Source organism: Amblyomma mixtum, chromosome 3, assembly GCF_055824585.1.
Source record: "Amblyomma mixtum isolate Tamu chromosome 3, ASM5582458v1, whole genome shotgun sequence".
NCBI lineage: Eukaryota > Metazoa > Arthropoda > Arachnida > Ixodida > Ixodidae > Amblyomma > Amblyomma mixtum.
The window spans coordinates 366,452,912-366,454,558 of record NC_143014.1 but is presented as its reverse complement, the minus strand read 5'-3'; the positions used below and the strand labels follow the sequence as shown (position 1 = coordinate 366,454,558).

General features: G+C 55.9%; 1 protein-coding gene across 1 annotated transcript; it reads left to right on the top strand.

Moving 5' to 3' along the window:
- The first annotated feature begins 755 nt into the window (after positions 1-755).
- LOC149356666 (uncharacterized) lies at positions 756-1,227 on the top strand. Its single transcript, XM_089577809.1, has one exon. It carries the CDS (start codon positions 856-858, stop codon positions 1,225-1,227), a length of 372 nt encoding a protein of 123 aa, XP_089433935.1. The 5' UTR covers positions 756-855.
- The last annotated feature ends 420 nt before the right edge of the window (positions 1,228-1,647 follow it).

Here is a 1,647-nt window from a genome sequence, read left to right as displayed (position 1 = left end):
CAGCCTTTTGGAGCCGCAAGGGCTGCTACGCCCTAAACACGATGATCGTGAGTACGCTTCGTTCTCCTTTTTTTACTGCATGTGTTTGGCTGCAAGCTCGGGCCTCGACGGCGGGCGTTCACAACTAAGCTTGTGCTGCTGTTTTCTCTCAGGTCTGCGACTCGACAATGAGGATCACCGCAATCGACCCGCGTTGCCCTGGGTCGGACCACGACTCATTTTCGTGGCGCCACTCGTGGCTGCGCCGTGAGGTGGTGGAGCAGGGCTTGCTGGCAGACGGGGAGTTTCTTCTCGGTAAGCAGTAAGAAAGCCCTCTGACCTCGGTTACATATATGGAGCTAACGTCGTGCATGTGCGGAAGCTTGAAAAATCAGGCATGTTTACGCTTACGAAAGCATGTTGCAATACGATACAGACGCTGGCGTGTATTGTCGTCGTTGTGTTAATTGTTGCCGGTGAAATACAACACACACGTTTTGTTCAAGTGCTTACTTGCTGCCTACGAAGCCAAGGCAGCAGGCAGACGACGGTATTACACTTCTGCGGTCGTCATTTATATCAGTAAGAAGTTAGGCTGTTCTTACAACGGTGCTCCCTTAAACATCTAAATTATGCATTGTCTGCACTCCCATGACTATCAAGTTCAGCAAAGCTTGACTGTGGGCTACCTGCTATGAATGTTCTATTGTATCAAGGGTGTTGAGAGTGACAACGACAAAGGCCATGCTTAACTGAATGTCATTTCTGATTTACAGGGGACAGTGGGTACCCTCTGGAGCCCTGGCTGCTTACACCTGTGCCAGGGGATCCCAGTGCGCCTCTCCTGAGGGGCTATTCAATGCAGCACACGGCTCCATGCGTTCCACCGTCGAACGCGCCATCGGCGTGCTGAAGAGCCGCTTCCGTTGCCTGCAGAGGTACCGGGCGCTCCTATATGAGCCGCAGCGAGCGGCCTTCATAATTGGAGCCTGTGCTGCACTGCATAACCTGTGCCTGGATGACCCCTTGCCAGACGACGACGAGGATGCCACTGCCCCCGACGACAACGGCCCACCCCTGGCTGCAGGCCACGTACAAGGCTCAGCGGGCCGCCTCACTTACCTGCGGGGGCGAGCCGTGCGTGATAGTGTTGTCAACCTCTTCAGGACAACCCGTCTTCAGAGGCTGGCGTACTTGCGCACGGTTCGCCGTCGGTTGCGGCGGGAGCTCCAGCATCGCCACCAGTGAGTCTCCTCGCGGCGTAGCCGGCCAAGGTGTTCGTGCAACACACCGGCCACTGTTACTGTTGGCAGCGTCATCTCGTGTCAGTGTACATTTGTGTGTGAGGAACTGTGTGACACGGCTGTGTGTGTGCCTGGAATCCCCCGGTGGCAGAGAAACAAGCACGGACACCAGCTGCAACCCACTGACAGTCTTACCCGCAGCTAGCCTTGGCAGCCTCATCTCGTGTCAGTGTACATTTGTGTGTGAGGAACTGTGCGACGCGGCTGTGTGTGTGTGCATGGAATCCCCCGGTGGCAGAGAAGCAAGCACGGACACCAGCTGCAACCCACTGACAGTCTTAGCCGCAGCTAGCCTTGGCAGCGTCATCTCGTGTCAGTGTACATTTGTGTGTGAGGAACTGTGCGACGCGGCTGTGTGTGTGCC